At 36.0% G+C, this 18,734-nt stretch overlaps 1 protein-coding gene across 1 annotated transcript in view; it reads right to left on the minus strand.

The window, feature by feature from the left end:
* The window catches only part of LOC112959301 (contactin-associated protein-like 4), a 221,809-nt gene that overhangs the window by 84,103 nt on the left and 118,972 nt on the right, over window positions 1-18,734 (minus strand). Inside the window, exon 4 of the mRNA XM_026053304.1 lies at window positions 2,154-2,301. Coding sequence (XP_025909089.1) covers window positions 2,154-2,301 — 148 coding nt within the window. The remainder of the gene's footprint in view (window positions 1-2,153; window positions 2,302-18,734) is intronic.

Here is an 18,734-nt window from a genome sequence, read left to right on the forward strand (position 1 = left end):
AAAACCAGAGGAATGGCAGATTTAAGAAAGGTCATGAGGTGAGGAAAGGGAAGAAATAAACATTAAATGGAAGAAGTCTTTCAATATTGCACTTAATTCTATCATTAAATACTCCTGTTTAGCCTTTCATTTTCAAAAGCAGTGGTTACAAAAATACTGATAGAAAAAATGAAAGGATTTATTTTGGATGTGTGCTTTACAAACATAAAATATGACAGCCTTGGCTAAAAGAGTTTATTGTCCAAAATGTATTCTATATAAAAAAAAATAAATCTATAATGAAAAGACCTATTTCTGTGGTTGTTACTCATGGACTCACTGGCCTCGATGAGACTGTAATAAAAAGGGAGACACTAAGTCTGAGAACACAAACAAGCTCTTTGGAGCTAATATTTTGACTAGTAGATAACAAAGCACATAAAAGTACTGTGAAGATTTCTCCCGTATGTGTTACACTACTAGGACAGTATTTACTCCTTTTGCATTGAGTAGAAATAAATTTATGTGTATTACTCTATGGGTCCATGCAAACAGCTTTACAACCATCCATTGTAAACCAGCATTACAGACCAGCCGTTTTAATTTTGTTGAATAACTTGTAACAGTTATGTTGCATAACTTGTAACACTAAGGCAAAAAAATGTTTCATTTTCCCTTGAATACAGGACACAGACCATAGATACTGATAAAGGGAAAGAGACTTGCTTGCTTCGGCAATAAAGGATTACGGGACTGGAGCATCTGTGTTATGAGGAAAGACTAAGTGAGCTGGGCCTGTTTAGCCTGGAGAAGGGAAGCCTGAGAGGGAATCTTATCTACATATACAAAACCTGAGGGGAGAATGTAAAGAGGATGAGTCAAAACTCTTCTCAGTGGTGGCCAGTGCCAGCACAAGGGAGTAATGAGTTCAGATTAAATGATAGAAAGTTCCATCTCCATATGAGGAAGAACTTCTTTCCTGTGAGGGTGACAGAGCCCTGGAACAGGCTGCTTAGGGAGGTTGTGTAGTCTCCCTCTCTGGACATCTTCCAAACTCGCCTGGATGTGACTCTGTCTCATGTGCTCTAGTTGACCCTGCTTGATCAGGGGCATTAGTCTAGATATCTCTAGAGGTCTCTTCCAATCTCAACCATTCTGTAATTCTGTGTAACTTGCTAATATTTCTTAGTTACTGCAGCATCACTAGAGTATCCTATGACCCACACAGCTTGTTCTCAGTCTGCAAGTGGACATAAGCCAAGAGTTTTTGCAGGATTTTAGCAATATGAGTCTCTTTCATCTTTCTCCTCTTATGAGCAATTTGATGTAGGTGAGGCTTCTTCATTTTTGAGAGGCCTACAAGCCAATATGATATTGTACCCTTTTATTCATGTATGCATTTTGATTATTTTACAAAGACTAATGTAAAAAGGAAGATAGAGATATCTTAATGTTAAATTTTAACAGATTAAAGATTTAAGAGAACAGCTTTGTGAGCATGACTTAAACATGGAAGTTGAAAACAAAATAAAAGTATCTAAAACAAGATCTAAAGAAACCACTTAAAATATACTCTGCTTTCTTCATGGACAAGTAAAAGTAGGAAATAAAAAGCAGTAAACAACTTGCTAAAAGAAAAATATTTTTTTTTTTTAAATTTCAATGAAAGACTAAAACGGGAAGATAACAGGAAGAATTACAGTGCCCAGCAAATCAGTGAACCATCCCACTTATGTTTTTGTCTCCCATATCACCTACTTTTCTAAAATGTATCCTTTAAATAATGACTTTGGTGTATCTTTTTTATGTAGTGTTATCCATCTATAGCACATCAGGACCAAGACTATAAATATTAAAAAATTGTAAACATTTTCCACATTATATCTTCAGGTAGAAAGCAAGCATCTTAAATCAAGTTTTTAAGAGTATTAAGAAAAATGGAGTTTTTGCATAGACAAATTTGTTCATACTGTTCATTCCAACACAGAAAGTACTGGCAAATAACAATAATCAAATATTGTTAGATGATGGAGAAATAGCACATTAAACACAGGAAGGTATTGAGACAGTAATATTCAGTAATAACATTAAGCTTATAAATCTACCTCAAGTGTAATTGATATATCAAAAGACAATGATGAATAGACATTTCATTCATCTGCTTCAGTACTTACTATATGTACATCCATAGACTTCAATCCGCATTCCAATTCTGCCATTGGGATTCCAGTCCAAAGGCACAAAACGGAGAAATCTTGCCTTAATAGAATGCTGAAGCTTATAATACACAACATTGTCTGCATTTGTATTTCCAGAAAAGGCCTAGAATAAAAATAAATAAATAAATAAATAAATAAATAAATAAATAAATAAATAAGCAAAGAGAGAGATCAAACACTTCTAAAGTGAATACAGAAATTTACAGATGCACTGCTAGTCTTTTTGCTTTATGCCCTTATCTGGCACAGTCAAACACAGGAATACATTTGTTTATCCATCTAGTGTGAACTCTATGATTTCTTCTTATGCTTCTTCTTTAAATAAATAAATAAATAAATAATATAATATAACATTTTTTACAAAATTTGAACTTTAATATTAATTTTATTTTCATTGGATAAGGAAAAGACAGATGAAAAGTAAAGACTTTTGAACATTAATATAATGAGTCATGAACTTTGATATCCTAAAGATTGAATAATATCTTCTGACTTTGATGATATAGGTATATAGGTTTGTCTCATTACCTGTTTGTGATATGTGTAGTAGAAATAATTTGTTCACACATTTGGGGACTTAAACACCTGATAAATTAGACAGAAATAGCTCTATGAAATGTTTTGACTTGCAAAATTGAAGACTGCACATTTCCAGGTATATGAACAAAACTGCTACTATATCTATGGACTACATATGTTTGACTACAAGAGGATGTAGAAACCAACTTAGTTGAACAGCTTTTCTGTGCATAATTTTTGAAGCAGATTTATTGACCCTTATTGAATGCAGTACTCACCCTCATGTACCCTCATATATGTGAATCTTCCTATTTTCTGTCTCCAGGCTAATGCATTTCAAATGTATTCTCATCTGAAAATGTTCAATATGAAAACAAAACACCAAAACAGTGGTGATTACGCTCATGAGAGCAAACCTATTATACCAGTAATAAGCTGTGACTTATAGTTAGTGGCTCTAAGTGTTCACTCCACTTCATGTTTTCTAAGCTCACTATCACAGCCAGTGAATTTGGAGACATTCTAAAACAAGCAGAGGAAAAATGGAACTATTTTCAGAGTTAATCCCTTCAGAGCTCTCCTCCTTTACAATCCTTACTTGCAGCCTGAAAACAAATGTAACTGCTGGTGAATGTGCCAATTAGTTTGCTGACTGAACCAGAACCTGGGTTCCAGAAGTTTGAGCACTGTGAGCAAATGAAGGGATCAATATATTGACAGTACAGTAGGCTAGTCTTAGCTGCCACAAATATATGGTGTCACACATATTCATAAACCCAGCTGATCAGAAACTTCTTAAAATAAGAGGATGGTTCATGATTAACCCAGAGAAAACTTGACTAACAAGCAAACACAAACTCTTCTTCTCATCAATCTACACTGCTTGTCACATCTTCTGCTATCTCTGTAGCTCAGAATACTCAAGCCTCCAAGTTTCAATGGATTTCAAGTATATATGGCATACCGGTTTCGTCACCTAATGCTAATGGAACAATTGGAACAATTCAATTCACAACATTATTCTCTTTAAACACAAACGTATTTAAAAAATATAAAATAACAACAACAAAAAATCATCAAAACAACAAATCCTCTAAAGAAGATATTTCAAAGACTATTTCATCTATAATGATATTATTCATTTTGTTATCACAGTCCATTAAGAATGTTTTAAGGAATACCTTTCAACATTATTTCTTAAATGTCTCTTAATTTAGTATTTATTGCACTATAGAATTTGCCACTAAAACATCATTTATTCTATCTTTAGAAAAAGAATTCAAAATAGCATTCTTATAGCTTTTATCATTGAAAATATTACTTTTTTTTCTGCATAGAAAATCATTTCACTTACCACAAGGAATACACATCTCCCATTTAATTGCTAGCCACTTCTGATTACCATTAAAATTACCTATGGCAAAATGGACTATTGAGTACTCTTCAGAATGTGTCAAAACACTATTTACTTTGAAACTGAAATACTAATGATTCTATACATGATGAGCTAAAATATACAGAAAGAATTTATTTAATTAAAGATTGCATTGTCTTGGTTGTCTTCTGTGGCTTCCCTTCATAAGAAGTTACTAAACTATTTCTCTGCTCATTACAGAACACTGCTAAGTAAATTATTTTCATGTAGTAGAGTGAAAAGCAAGAGGAGAATGTAAATCTTCTGCAGAAATAAAATTAACTACTAAAATATGTTTATAGATAATCAGTAACCCAAAGGATTTACTGAAATGCTCCAAAAAAACCACAGCTTTTCATGCAGAGTTTTCCTTGGTGTCTTTTAATGCACATGGGGGAGGTTTTATCATATCTAAATGTTCAACCAGTATGATCATCATCTAGCCCTCCTGCACTCTGCTGTTTTTTTTCTCTTCCCACTTATAGCTAAGACTCTCTGTACTCGTTTTTGCCTTATCTAACTCTTAGCCATACATTGTTACATGGTCTTGTTACAAATCTATCCAGGCTTTCTAATTTCTTTAAACTTTTTTTTTTTTTTTTTTTTTTTTTTTTTTTGGCTCTAGTAGTGACAATAGTGCAAGAAGTCACTATTGTGACAAAAGACACTGAAAAATGCAAAGAGAACACCGTGAAATTAAATGGTCAGTAAGATGTTTGATCAGACACTGAAATTACTGTATTAGTGTATTCATTAACCATATTCAATTTGTCTTCAAACTTGCAAATTGTGTTCTTTGCATTTCTTGCTTTACAAAATTATTTAAAATCAATTTCTTCCCACAGACTTGTATACTCGAGTTGTTTCTCCCACTTAAAGGTGCTAAAGAGCAGCTGAACCAAAATCAACATAAGTCAAATTATTTAAACTTCAGGCACAAAACAATAAAATCATAAGTCATGATACTTATTCTACCAGCCAATTGGATTGTATTTCACGCCACATTATTTCTCATTCTACATGTTCAGTTGTTTGCTGACAATATCTCCCAAAAAACATCACATAGGTAATTGTATTTATGTAGGCAATTAACCTATTTCAGATATAATATTAACTTAAATGGAAGTACATGATGAAAGAGACTGAACTAAAAAGTATTCAAACATATATTTAATTTAATAAAAAGGCACAATAAAGCAACAATTGAAATTCATGAAAACTTCATAAACTTCAAGACAGTTGAAAGCATAGTGTCATCATCAATTCTCAGGAGAAAGGAAAAAAAAAAAAAAAAGAAAAAGGTTAAATGTTCAGCATTAACCATGACACAGTAGTCCAAATCTCTCTATAAAACTGTGGTATCTCATAGATTTAAGTCACTGCAACTTCCACCTTGGCAGCAAAAAAATGCAAAATGGATGACTGATGTCCCTTCAATTATTCATAAATGGTGAAAATGAGGGAATATGTGAGTATGCTCAATCTGCTCTTCTCCAGGCTAAACGGGCTCAGCTCACTCAGTCTCTCCTCATATGAGAGATGTTCCATTCCCTTAATCATCTTTGTTGCTCTCCATTGGATTCTTTCTACAAGGTCCATGTCCCTCTTGTCCTGGGGAGTACAATACTGCACCCTGTACTATAGATGTGGCCTCACCACAGCTGAGGAGAGGAGCAGGATCCCCTCCCTTAACCTTCTGGCAACATCCTCCTCATACAGGCCAGGATCCCATTGCGCTTTTTGGCCACAAGGCCACTGCTGCGTCATGGTTAACTTGCCGTCAGCCAGGACTCCCAGGTCCCTCTTTGTAGAACTGCACTCCAGCAGGTCCAAACCTAATCTGTATTGATACATGGGGTTATTCCTCCCCAGGTGCCGGATTCTGCACTTGTCTTTGTTGAACCTCAGGAGGTTCCTCTCTGCCCAACTCTCCAGCCTGTCCAGGTCCCTCTGGATGGCAGCAAAGCCCTCCAAAGTGTCATCCACTCCACTCAGTTTTGTATTGTGCACAAACTTGCTCACGGTCCACTCTGCCCTCTCATCCAAGTCATTGATGTGCAAATTGAACAGCACTGTGCCCATTACTGAGCCCCGGGGGACACCACTGACCACAGGCCTCCAACTGGACTTGGCCCCATTTATCACCACTCTCTCCGCTCTGCCATCCAGCCACTGCCCACCTGTCCAGTCCACACTTCCAGAGAGCTTTCCTATGACGATGTTACGGGAGACAGTGTCAAAAGCCTTGCTGAAGTGAAAGTAGATAACATCCACAGCCCTTCCCTCATCCACCTGGCCTGTCATCCCATCATAGAAGGCTATTAAGTTCATCAATAATGATTTCCCCTCGGTGCATCCATGCTGACTACTCCTGATTACCTTATTTTCCTTCATATGCCTAGAGATACTCTCTAGGATGAGCTGCTCCATCACCTTTCCAGGGATGGAGGTGAGGCTGACTGGCCTGCAGTTTCCCAGCTCCTCCCTCTTGCCCTCTTTGAACACTGGAATGATGCTGGCTTTCCTCCATTCCTCTGGCACCTCGCCTGCTCTCCAGGACCTCTCAAAGATGATGAAGAGCAGCTGAGCAATAATCCCCTGCCAGTTCCCTCAGCACTCTAGGGTGCATCCAATCCGAGCCCATAGATTTATGGGTGGCCAGTTTTCCTAAGTAATCCCTAAGCCATTCCTCATCAACCAGTCTTCCTCTCACTGATTTATCTTTCACCTGGGCTCTGTAGTTCCTGGGGACTAGCCTAAACAGTAAAGACGGAGGCAAAGAAGACATTTAGTATCTCTGCCTTCTCTGAGTCCTCCATCACCAAAGCCCTCTCCCCATTCACCAGCACAGCAACATTTTCCCTAGTCTTCCCCATGCTGCTGACATATTTATAGAAGCCTTTCCTGTTGTCTCTGACAGCCCTTGGTAACTCTAATTCCAGACAGGCCTTGGCCTTCATCATTGCATATCTGTATTCTCTGATAATATGCCTATATTTATTCCATGTGGCCTGGCCCTTCTTCCACATGCTGTATGCTCTCTTTTTCTCTTTAAGTTTATCTAACAGCTCTTCGCCCATCCAGGCAGGTCTGCTGCCCCCGCTTACTCAACTTTTTCTTGCAGGAATGAACTGACCCTGAGCCTGGAGAACGTGGTGCTTGAATATTAGCTAGCTCTTCTGGACCCACTTTCCTTCTAGGACCTGACCCAGGGGCTTCCTCCAAGGAGCTCCCTGAAGAGGTCAAAGTTGGCTCGAAGTCCAGCATTGCAATCCTACTTCTTACCTACCTCCTGTCAGCAATCTCTTTCTTATAGTATGTGGACTGTAAAGTAAATTTGCTAATGATAATGTAAGGAATATATTAATACTGACATGATAGTGCCCAAATCATTTTGAACATGTCATTGCACCTGAGGAAAATTATCCAGAAATCAGATGGACAAGCTGAATACCACTGTTAGTACTATCCTTCTTATATAGAGTTTCTCACCCGTGACTTTTTGACAGAGTTTTTTCACTCCATCACTTTTCCTGACAGTGATGTATCAAACCTCAAAACAAAACTGAGAAGCTAAATACAGTCCATAAAAGAAAAACTATGCAGGTATGAGATGGAGATTTTTAATACTTGTTACTAGAAAAATTATTAGTTACTCTGACTAGCTACAAAAGAGATATATTTCTCCTCTATACAAGTGATATGAAACTGGAGGCTTCCCTGGTGACTTTAATACTACTATACGTGATTTTACATGTGATTTGACATTATAAATCATACTGAGTTTTCATAAAGACTTTTTTTTTTTTTTGGATCATTTAGTAAGTAAAACCAGAATGATGAATTAAGGCATTTTATTTTATTTTATTTTATTTTATTTTATTTTATTTTATTTTATTTTATTTTATTTTATTTTATTTTATTTTATTTTATTTTATTTTATTTTCTGGCAGAAAAGCAAATTTCACAATATGTCATCATACTGAAATAACTGTGCAACCTCAGCAAGATTAGTACCTCTCAGTCCCCCTTCATTCCCTCATAGGATTACCATGGATTTCATGGGTATGAAGAAAACTTGATAGAGCAATATTCATCAGAGATATCATCTCTTTGAATAATCTCTGAATATTAAATTGATATTAAATTGTTTCTATCCATGTCAATTTTTTTTTTTTTTTTTTTTTTGTGGTCCTTTCTTAAACACTCTGTGATTTATACAATTCTCCATCACTGCTAGCTTGTCTTCCAAAATTTTCCTTCCTGGGAAGCAGTGAGCCATGCATCATGGCCGGCTTGAAGATCATGATGGTGAGCATTCACTATAGGCAACCTTCTTCTCACAGTTTCCTTAAGCATCTGTCCAAAACAAAATACACGTATAAAACTAGGCTAAACTTCCAGTCTTCCTTTCCCTATGTTTTTTTCACATGCAAGTTAAGTGCTCCAGGCATTGGACCATTATATTATGACCCAAACTTACCAGATATTTTATGAAAGGAGAGAGCTGACATTTGTAAAGACATCCAGCATTAGAGAGAGGGATTTCTTTCTGTCTTTCTGTCTTTCTGTCTTTCTGTCTTTCTGTCTTTCTGTCTTTCTGTTTTTGTTTATAGGCTTTTTTGTTTTCTATATTTCTTATTTTTTTTTATATTAATGCTGAAGATTTTTGTTTTGTGTTAAAAATAAGTGAACAGAAGAAAAGAATTTGCAGAAAAATATTCCATTTACTAAACAGCTTTGTTTAGTATGTATATGTAGACAGGATATGTGTCTAGGGTTCTTGAAGTGCTGCTCAGCAGAGGTTTGTCTCCAAATTGTCATATTGATTATCAACATGTTGAGATTGATAAAAAGCAGTGTGCATGGTTGCTAAAATATTTCTTTTCTCTCTCTCTTTTGTCCCCTGTTACTATAGGACATATTCAGAGGATCTGAAATTAAAGGTACAATTATTTTCCTGTATTCTCTTAACAGTGACGTTATTGCCTGTTTCATTCTATCTTGCATAGCAATAAATTGTGAAATAATTTGTCACCATCGGAGGGAGCCCTTGTATTTATACAACTGGGCATAGTATTGGTATCTGTCAATCCGCCTTTAAAAAAAATCATGGTAATTCTTCTTTATTAATTTCTAATAGGCAATGACCTTGTAACTATGAAAATATGAAGATTTATTAACAATGAGTAAAAATGTAAACATCACTCCTTGCTCATACATCCTAAAAATTGAAAATATGTTTATGTCTCATAGTAGCTATGGGAATTATAAACACATTTTACTCTTTGAAAGATTCAAAGATCAGCTATTTTTTTCTCTAAAATACACTTCAAAAATATGAAATTGTAGTTCAAAAATTTGGATGCTAATGTTCTTCAGGTAACTATGATCTAAGGATAATAACCAAATTGTTTTTAATGGAAGTAATGCTTCCATTATTTACGATGGAAATTATGATTATTTACTTTCACTAAATTTATAAATTAACTTGTTTGAAACAATCAGTCAGAAACACACACACACACAAAAGCCTTCTGAGTCTGGGTTACAATGTAACTAACCTGTCCATTTCCAAATCAGCTTGAAGTTTAACTTTGTGCTGTGTACACAAAACTTCACTGATACTATTTAATGTTGATTTTTAATTCAAGCATATTCATATATTCTGAAATAATAAGTCCCATAAGAGAAGTTTTAAAAGAGCTGCAAAATTATTTAACCTGCTTATTCATCTTTATTGCATATTTAATTGTTTTAAGTCTAAAACCAAGGGGAGGGATAATATAACCCTCACAAGGTGGGCAAATTAGGAAGGGATAGGATTCATGATCATATATGCACAATGCATTGTATCATACAGATGTTATTGGCAAGAAATAACAAAAATAATTCAGCCAATATATAACTAAAATAGCTGTGAGGCAACAGCAGTGCATCTACTGAAATGTCAAAAGAGTACGTGAGAATCCTGTTGGCTCAAAGCAATATATATTAAAAAAGTCTTAATATTACAGTATAACATTCCCCTTTGCATACAATTTCACACTTTGCTCTGAAATAAAATTAAATGACTAGAAAGAAAGAAAGAAATCCTCATTAGCTATGCAACAAAGAAATGGCAGAGGAAATGCTTTGTAGCTTTACTGTCCTGAGGGTCATAGGCAATAAAACAGTTCAATAAAAAGGCTTCAGATTAAATTTATTTATGTATCTTTTCATAAATGAAGTCTCATTCTTCTTCACTTTCAACAAGTGCCAGGATATGAATTCTTCTGTAAGTAACTCATCATGATGGACTGACAATAGTATATTACACAATGTGAAACATTAACATTAATGATAATCAGATGCTTATATGGCCACAACTTCCAAATTAGTGAAATTCACCAATCTCAGTAAAAGTCTCAGTGGCATATTATAACATTTCTTTTTAAACACAGTTTGCCATTCTTACTAAAAAAAAGAAAGCAAAACCAAAACCATTCAAAAGCCATTGGCTGCTGTGCTTTACTCTACTGAAAGATACTTTGAAGTGAAACCTAAGAGAAACTCACTGAAGAGATTAAGATCTTCTGACTGTAAACAATAACGCTTAAAATTCTTTAAATCTGTAGATACAGCAAGCTCTATTACCAGCTTAAAGCTTTAGCAGACATCTGCAGCAAATGTGGATCTAAGGTTGCATGCAACAGTAGGTATAGTGACTAGGAAAAAAAAAAGAATTGGATTAATTATTTCCTATTAAGAACATCTGGAGTACAGGAGTGGAGATTCACTTATCTGGAATCATCAGTATATTTCGTAGCCACAATGAGAATACATGGGACAATGAAATAATCCCCCCAAATCAGAGCTTCCTGATGGCATTCTCTGATTACTCATCCAGTTAATCAAACTTCTACCTGACTACCTTTATCCTGCAGTTACACTTCTGCATTGAAACAGTCTGTAACAAGGAGAGAAACAAAGGGGCATGTGAATTCAAAACTATTTTTAACTGATAAATGTATGGAAATGATATTTCAGATGAATATAAAAGGCTTGCCTAATCACTTGCCTAATAAAACCAGATACAAAGGGTTAAATAGATGGATGGATGATGGCTTAATTTCAGCTAGGCTTTTGACACCATCTCCCATAACATTATCATAGGAAAGCTCTGGAAGTCTGTGTTAGATGAGTGGACAGTGATGTGGATTGAGAATGGGCTGGATGCCAGAGTCCAGAGGGTAGTGATAAACAAGGCTGACTGTAGTTGCAGGCCTGTGGCCCCCAGGTGTCAGTACTGGGCCTGGTGCTCTTCAATTTGCTCATCAATGACTTGGATGAGGGCACAGAGGGCACCCTGTGCAAGTTTGCAGATGATACCAAGCTGGGTGGAGTGGACAATACCTCTCCAACATTCTGGAGGGCTTTGCTGCCATTCAGAGGGACCTCGACAGGCTGGAGAGTTGGACAGAGAGGAACCTCCTGAGGTTCAACAAGGACAAGTGCAAGGTCTGCCACTGGGGGAGGAATAACCCCAGGCACCAGAACAGATTCGGGCTTGACCTTGCTGAAAAGCAGCTCTACAGAGCGGGGTGTGGGAGTGCTGGTTGACAACAAGTTAACCATGAGGGAGCAGTGCCTTCCTGGCGGAAAAGGCAAAGGGGGTCCCAGCTTTCATCAAGAGGAATGTTGCCAACAGGGGGATCCTGTCCTTCTCAGCTCTGGTGAGCCTGTACCTGGAGTACTGTGCACAGTTTTGGGCGCCCCATGACAAGAGGGATGTGGAGCTTCTAGAAAGCATCAAGTGGAGGGCAACAAAGATGATTAAGGGAATGGAACATCTCTTGTACGAGGAAAGAATGAGTGAGCTGGGCCTGTTTAGACTGGAGAAGAGAAGATTGAGAGGGAATCTGATTAATATGCATAAGTACATAAAGGTGGAATGTAGGGAGGAAGAGGCCAAGCTCTTCTTAGTGGCAGCCAGTTATAGGACAAGGAGAAATGGGTGTAAGTTGCAACACAGGAAGTTCCATCTCCATGTGAGGAAGAACTTCTTCACTGTAAGGGCGGCTGAGCTGTGGAACAGGCTGCCCAGGGAGGCTGTGGAGTCTCCTCCTCTGGAGATCTTCCAAACCTGCCTATATGCCACCCTGTGCCCCATGCTCTAGGCGTCCCTGCTGGAGTAGGCGGGTTGGACTAGATGCTCTCTTGAGGTGTTGTGACGGATATGCTCCTTTCCCAGCTCAACCTGGCCTGTACCTTACATGCAGGCCCGTTCAGTTGCTAACCACTAGCGATTTTTCTAATCCTGGTAGGCGCCACCATTCTGATTTCTTCTCCCACTCAACATAACATTCCTCAAGGCTGCATCCGAAAGGGGAGGTAAGGCTAGTGCACTGGCCAATGGGCCTCTGAAATGAAAGAATGACTATAAGTCAATCATCTTATCTATAAATATGCAGAAAGCCCGAGAGCCCTTTGAGCTCTCCTGACACGGCTGTAGCCTGTACAGCAGGATCTCCCCTTGGGTAGGGACGCCTCTCAAGGATATTCCTTGAGGTTGAGAGACCCCCCTCCTTTCCACGACAGATTTGTGGTAAGTGAACATAGTGCACTTTCTTTAACTTTACTCTGTAACTGCACACAAGCACCCTTAGTCATAAACCGTTAACCAGGTCTGGGACTAGGATTGGATCCAGCCGCACCCACACTCCTCTCAGAAGGAGTCTGGAAAGCAAGGGGGTCAAATCCGAACCTCGTGACACAACGGGAGGGTATCCCAGGATAATTGTGTATTATCTTGAGCCTCTATGCAGTGAATAATAAGTGACCTTGCCATAGAATCTCGTGAAATCATTGTTCATATTAATTAATTAAAAACCTTAATTAATTATTAAAATTATAATTAAAATCCTTAATTATTAAAATCCTATTATTATTTCTTTCATATGAGTGAAGTGCATTTTGTCACTCACGCCTGCCACCACCCACTCCGTGACAGGTGCCTTCCAACCTCAACCATTCTGTGATTCTGTGAACATTCTTCCTGCCCTAGCTTACTTGTTTTATTTAATAAAATTAAATAAACACTCTTCCCCCCCCCCTTTGTGGATACAGCTACGGACTCTTCAATATTCTGCATATTTCAGCACTGTTTTGAGTCATGATTTTGACGTGAACATTGTGGCTCATGTAAGACTCTGAAAACAAAACAAAAAAAAAAAAAAAAAAAAAAAAAAAGATGCCTGTGAAACCCATGTTTTCAGAAGTGTTCCATTTAGTGTGCTTATTTATACAAAATGTTTATTTATTGGTGCCCTAACAACCTCTGCAGCATAAGTACAAATAAAAAAGTTTCAGAAACAGAGCCATCACGGAGCAAAGTCTTGTTCTACTCACAACTGCAGAACTTAAATCTTCATGAGGTGACAAAATAAAAATAGAGTGCAGTTCTGTTTTCACATCAGGGACAAGCAGTTAAAGTGACCCAACGTGGTGAATTGTCAGCATAAGAATTCCCTACTAGAACTGAAGGTGGTCACAGCATGATGTTTTTGTAGTATTTCTATTTGGAATCCAAGTGGAAATGCAGAGCAGTGGAAAAGGGAAGTAGAAATCGGAATTATAAAAAGAAAGATAAGATTTTTAAAGAAAGCAACTTGCACCTATAGAATGAAATGCCTTATACTTTAGCTAAAGGTCATTCAGCCTCCCAAGAATCCTTTGCTGAAACCTGTTTTACCAGAGTAGATTCAAAAGAAGCTTGCTCATTTCTTCTAGAACATTAAACAAATAAATAAAGAGAATAAAAGAAGTAATAAAAAATTGAGTCTGCTCCTTCCCAACCCCAACCCCTTTTTTGGTTGTAGACATAACTAGAATCCAATTTATAAGATTTAAGGTATGTTTTGCATATGTATACCTAACAATGAAAAAACTCAGGACTCATTTTATCCAGTGCTTTGTTGATAACTTTTCTTTATGAACTGAAGAGAGAAAAATAAAATTTTAAATCTGTACATCTCAGTCTAAGTATAGAGGACAAAATATTTATTTTTTCTACTATTCAATTTTCTTTGTTCAAGGGAAGCTCTCTGAGTCCCTCAAGGAGAGAACCTCAGACCTTTACAGTGAAGACTCAGAGATTTTATAACACCAGTTAGAATTATCATTCTTTCTGAAATTATCTGTGGGATTTATCACACTTTGACTTTGTCCCACATGGTAAAAAACCACAGAACTCGAGTGACTGAAAGTTTTGCTCATATTAAACAAAGAATAGGAAACGGTTGCCTCCTCTATTATTTTTTCTATATTTAAGAACAGAGAAGAGATAATCCAAGGCATGTGAAAGTTATTTAGCTGTACTTAATACCTGATGTATTCATAGTCACACTGTTGTATAGTTATTATAGTAATATAGGAATAACAATCATATCAAGTTCCTAAATATCTATAACCCAGAAAATTAATGTCCAATGCAGAATCCGTTATGAGACTAATCAATACTTCAAGGGCCACTAAACTGAAAAAATAATCTAGCCTTTCCTATACTCTTGTGTGTTTAAATAAAAATAAATGACCAGCAAATGAAAACAATACCACTAAATATTGTATAAAATTAAAGCAGTGAAGGAGATATGGAGATGGACAGGTAACTGAAATAATATACCTGTTGGCCTCAGTTTATTTTCTGCATCTGGAAGAGAACAAAATGTGACTGCAACAGTTGTTTCATTCAGCTGTCAGGGAAAGAAGGCAGAGGGGAAGGAGGCTGCAAGTCAGACTCTCCTAGACCACATGATGGAGAAAATGAAAAAAAAGAATGAGATGTCTGCAAAGTACCATGAAACTATTGTTTAGAATGGAGATTAGAGATTATTTTAAACTTTGTGACAACTATTCAGGTTTGTGTAGTTTGTGAGAGATCAACTGTGCACATTTATGATCCACTTGTATTAAGTATGATGAAACTTCTATGTCTTATGTCTCATAGTTCTTACTATGAAAGAGTTTCTCTGCCAGTCATACATAAAAAACAATAGCAATAGCTGAATAGCAAAGTCATAAATTAGGAAAACTGCATTGATGTAATGCAGCATAAATAACCATAAATGCAGCAACCAATAACCACGCTGATCTGTGCAACACTGGAGATGCATTTGATCAGTGATGCTCACCAACCTCTTATATAACAAAATATCTGGTAGCAAGTACAATGTATGTGGTTTTAATGATAATTCTGATGAAGGATATTCTGCAAAAAGGCCAGTACAAACCAGCTGCATTTAAGATTAATTTCATTTCCTCTAAGGAACATACTACATTATCTTCTCTCTTTGCAAGGAGAAAAAAAATGTCTAAATGTATCAGTAGCAGATAATATTGTTTTAAATTCTTTTATCCTAACTGCAGAATTCTAAATCTAAAAATGGAGAATACAGCCATCTCAGATGACATATTCTTTGTCATTATTGGCCCTATTTGAGTCCAACATACACTAGGGTTGATTTGTCTTTTTAAGAGAAAGTCAGATAGGTGTTCATTTTACAGTTTCTACTGTTACTGCACCTATAACAGAAATCTAGATTCACATTAATGGTGACATAACAAGTAAAAATACACTGTAAGAGCCAGAGAGGTAGAATGCAGCTAAGTTTACAAAAGACTCATTATTGCACAGGATGGACCTAACATTCCATTTGAAGCTCCAAGGATCTTTCAAGAGCATTGCAACTTAAAAAAAAAAAAAAAAAAAAAATAGAATTGGACTTTACATGGGGAAATAGGAACAAATTCCATTTAATTAACATGATGTAAGTGACCACGAGCTTGCTTCTTTAGTAAAGGTGTCTGATTAAGATATAGGAACAAAACTGCAAGCTTGAAATGTGAATCATTTTCACTTGGACGCAATTCTGTACCCCATGCTCTAGGTGACTCTGTATATGCAAGAGGGTTGGACTACCTGATCTCTAAAGGTCCCTTCCAATGTTAAGGATTCTATGATTCTATGATAATTTCAGTGATTATCTGATCAAACCAAGCATAAAATTGTATCTAGTTGTTTACATCACAGCAAAGATTTATCAATTTAGCACAGAGCAATGAAAAAATAGTTCTGAAGTACATTGCTAAATTCACACTACAAGGCATTTACTTTCCTAGTCATTCAGCCATGTTTTCCAATAATTAACTGCCTGCTGGATAAAGTGTCATTAAAAGAGGAGGATCAGTATGAAATACAATTCTTTATATTAAAAATAATCCTCCTTAAATAACAGAATTTACAAATTCTCTTCTCACTTGCTCAGCATAGTGCCTCTTGAGGGAGACTTTCAAACCAGTAACATGTTTGTGAGACAAAATCACAGCCACATAGCTCTGCTCAAGCACAAGTGTTGCCAGCTTCTATTATCATAATTTGGAGCATATTTAATATCTTTTATGTCTAATATTATGATAAAGCTTGAAGCAGACTTATTTATGTGTTGCAAAACTGGAAATTGTGATTAAATGACAGGAGACACATGGGTAGTCACATCTCTCCAGATACATTTTTCTTTGCTCAGGAGTTCTCTTGATAAAAATTTGTCTTTCATTAGATTATTCTAAACAGAACATGTGGGAGTAGGCTTTCAAAGAGAAAGAGTATCTGTCCACAATCTATAAAAATAGTTCCTAAGACCATTCTTTAAGCCAAAGCTGGGGATGGTTGACACTTTTATACCTTTTTCTAATACAAGAAAATAAAGAAATAATCAAATATGGAGAGAAAATAGATCTATACATTTTTCCCATTTTTTTCAAACAATACAAAAACATATTATATTTAGAGATAATCTTGCTTTCCTATCTATGCAAGATTTTTGATTTAGTGAGAATAATAGCATTTGACCATATATTTTATTGAACAGAGAATTTAAGGTTAATTTTATTTTAATTGCAATTTTAGAAGATCTTTATATACATATAGAAAACTAAAATGTCCTATAAAAAAGTGTGTGACGTGGATTAACTTTTACTACTGTAAACTTTTCATAGTATTTCAGTCTAATGGATCTCATTTATATTGTTGTGCCTTTAAACTGGTTTTGCTACATACTGTAGAACAAGTGTAAATAAGACTGTCACAAATGGATAATTTGAGATATTTCTTACATACTATGTGTAACTCGAAATGATGATGTTCAAGGCATGAGGTAAATGGAGAATGAGCCTCATATACCTGGAGAAAACAGCACTTGTAAACAGATAAATTGATTCTGAAATGCACTTGAAATGCATTCAAACAGGCTCTAAATACCAGAGAAATCAGAGTAATTTAAATATGAATCAAAACTTTAATTCTGATGGCAGGCTATCTCCCTTTCTGTTTTTCTTTCTTTTTTTTTTTTTTCCTCTTTTTTTTTCTGTTTGTTTTTTGTTTGTTTGTTCCTTCATATACCACAGAAAACAATGTAAAGTATTACTACGATTGACTTAATAAAGTCCAAATCCAAAATCTTTTCTTGAAGAAAGGGAACATAACATTGTGTATATTTGTGCATAGGTGTATACACACCTATAAATATATATATCTACTATATACATATATATGCATATATGCATAGCCGTAGGTAAGGAGGGAGGGAGGGAGGGAGGGAGGGAGAAGTATTCTACTGTTTCATAAATATGGACTGCATCAGACAAAAGTAATTCTACTCAGGACTGTCTTCTTTCTCTCTCTCTCTTTTTTTTTTTTTTTTTTTTACAATTGACACTAAACACGTGCGTTTTAACTGACAATGATGTAATGTCACTGTTGGAACAGAAAGTCTAGCTAAATCTTCTAAAGTATTTTTATTACATCTCAGCAAACAGAAATAAGGATAGCCTTACTGTCATGTGACCATTTCTCTGCTTAAGGATCAGTGAAGCTGCTCCTCTGAATTTGAAAATTATTTTATCACTACAGTTGAGAACAGTTTATTCCTTTAAGCCTTTCAGCAAGGAATTTCAGTACATACAGGCTAAGGAAGAAACTCTATCCCCTTTTCCAAAAAGACACACACCCATTTAAAAAAAAAAAAAAAGAATCAGACAAATCAAGAAGCGAATGCAGAAGCACCGTAAACAGGAAATACTGCCTTGGAGTAACATGAGAATGAAGGTCAAATTTGCAAATAGTATTGCAAAATAATAAATTAAACAACTAGAGAAGATATGATGAGTCTAATTTATACAATCATTAGAATACAGATAAAGATCTTAAACAATGGAAATAATTCATCAGTGTGTCTTGCAAGTATTTTGGGTGGAGAAACAACCAAGAAAAGGAAAGAAATAAAGCACTCTATTGAGATAGTTCATTTGATAGCTGATGATATAAACTAAAGTGACCACAGGAGCTAATTTAGTCACTTTTATGACCTAACACTTGATATCTAATTTTTTGAACAGTCACTGCTCTAGAACAGCCTCATTATGTGGCTCCTTCTATCTTTGAAAGCCTTCTTACAGACACTTCTTTGCTTTTTCTTAATAGCAACCACTGAGTTTTGGATTATACTGAACAGTCATTGAACTTGTTGTGTATTATACAGAGTCTCTTGTCTGTAATAAGCAAACTC

The sequence above is a fragment of the Nothoprocta perdicaria genome, unplaced genomic scaffold, assembly GCF_003342845.1.
Source record: "Nothoprocta perdicaria isolate Ctin4 unplaced genomic scaffold, notPer1 scaffold_114, whole genome shotgun sequence".
Lineage (NCBI taxonomy): Eukaryota > Metazoa > Chordata > Aves > Tinamiformes > Tinamidae > Nothoprocta > Nothoprocta perdicaria.